The 1346-nt window shown below is 54.6% G+C and overlaps 1 protein-coding gene across 1 annotated transcript; it reads right to left on the bottom strand.

Moving 5' to 3' along the window:
• Positions 1–470: 470 nt before the first annotated feature.
• On the bottom strand, positions 471–975 carry Pmar_PMAR027005 (hypothetical protein; the record flags this gene model as incomplete). Its single annotated transcript, XM_002788752.1, has 3 exons — positions 471–676; positions 728–814; positions 858–975. Coding segments are annotated over 3 exons (411 nt in total), but the record flags the coding sequence as incomplete, so codon positions are not given.
• Positions 976–1346: the final 371 nt, after the last annotated feature.

The following is a 1346-nucleotide window of genomic DNA, read 5'->3' as shown; positions in this document are numbered from 1 at the left end:
TTACGCGAAATCGGGGCTGACGACGTCCATCGCCCCCAGAGAGGACACAGCGATACATAGCTGGTCCATGGTCACTCCTTCGCCACTGCTAGGCCTTGGCAGAGCCTCTGCTCACACGCTTGAAGCCCCCACTACCAAGGTGACCGCCGACCTACCATGCCGCTGCCGTCGCCTCCGCACACTCTCTATACTGGAGGTGAGCTCGAACACTCCCGGCGTGGTGTCCCCTTGGGCGTCGCACATCATTAGTCTATGCGAGACCAAGGTTAGGAAGTCCGCCTGGGAAAAGATAAGCAGTAACGACAGAGGCACCTCACCTCCCTTTGGTCTAGCCTCGAATACGATGATATCAACGCTATGCACTGGACTGCTGTTAATCGTCGGACATACGGTCGGAGTAGGGAGGATACTATAACCAGTAAGGGCACCTAGAGGCACTCAGTACAACCCCAAAACTTCTATTGCCAAACTCAGAAGCTCTCCCATGGTACTAACACGAAGACCCTATGTACATCCTTATGGCCCATCCTAGCAAGACCAGCAGCTACTGTGATCAGGTCACTGCTGCCTGGAGGCGCATCGGGTGGATACTGCCTCTCTAGGAGATAGGGGCCTAGGTTGTCGAAGAACTGCACAGCATCATCGCTGAGGTTACCCTCCTCGGTACACCATGTGACTAAAAGAATGCGATCAATGCTCGCCGTATACCTCCTACCAGCCTACCCACCTGCCCTCATGAACGCTATAACGCTAGGAGCAGGTAGTCCCTTCAGAGTCGTTCCGAAGACCCTCATGCCGAGCCTCCAGACAACGCCTGAAGACCAGCTCCTATGCAGGACGGATCACCTGCCGAATACTTTCTAGTTCGACTGCGGTCCCATCGGCCTGGCCGATGCCGGCCAGAGAGCGGGCCAACAGGGCCACTTCGCTTGCCGATAAGCCTTCACCTTGCCCTTGTAATACAGGAGACTGTAACTGGCATCACGGCGATGTCCAGTGGTGGCCCTTAGAGCTACTCTCACCAAATGTAGCTTCGCCGCTTGAAAGTGTTCACTATCAGGAGTCGAGCTCAGAAGACTCAGAAGGGTCGCCACCTCCTTGGCCCTCCGTAGGTCCTTATAGTCCGATACGAGTATGCACCTCGCGATGAGCGACCGGAGGCCAGCCGTGGATTCAGCTAAGCTCAGACCTGAGAGCAGCAGATTTATCCAATCGGTATCAGTGGTGAATTTCAGAGTCACTTATCATACCCTAAACCCTGATTACTATAACTTACACGCATGGACAACAGCCATGGACTGCCCCTTAGCTTGGTACTCTCTCCAGGAGCTCCACAACTAGCATAC

The sequence above is a fragment of the Perkinsus marinus genome (assembly GCF_000006405.1).
Source record: "Perkinsus marinus ATCC 50983 genomic scaffold scf_1104296927824, whole genome shotgun sequence".
Lineage (NCBI taxonomy): Eukaryota > Perkinsozoa > Perkinsida > Perkinsidae > Perkinsus > Perkinsus marinus.
Note: the sequence above shows the minus strand (reverse complement) of the source record. Positions and strands in the feature narration are given on the sequence as shown.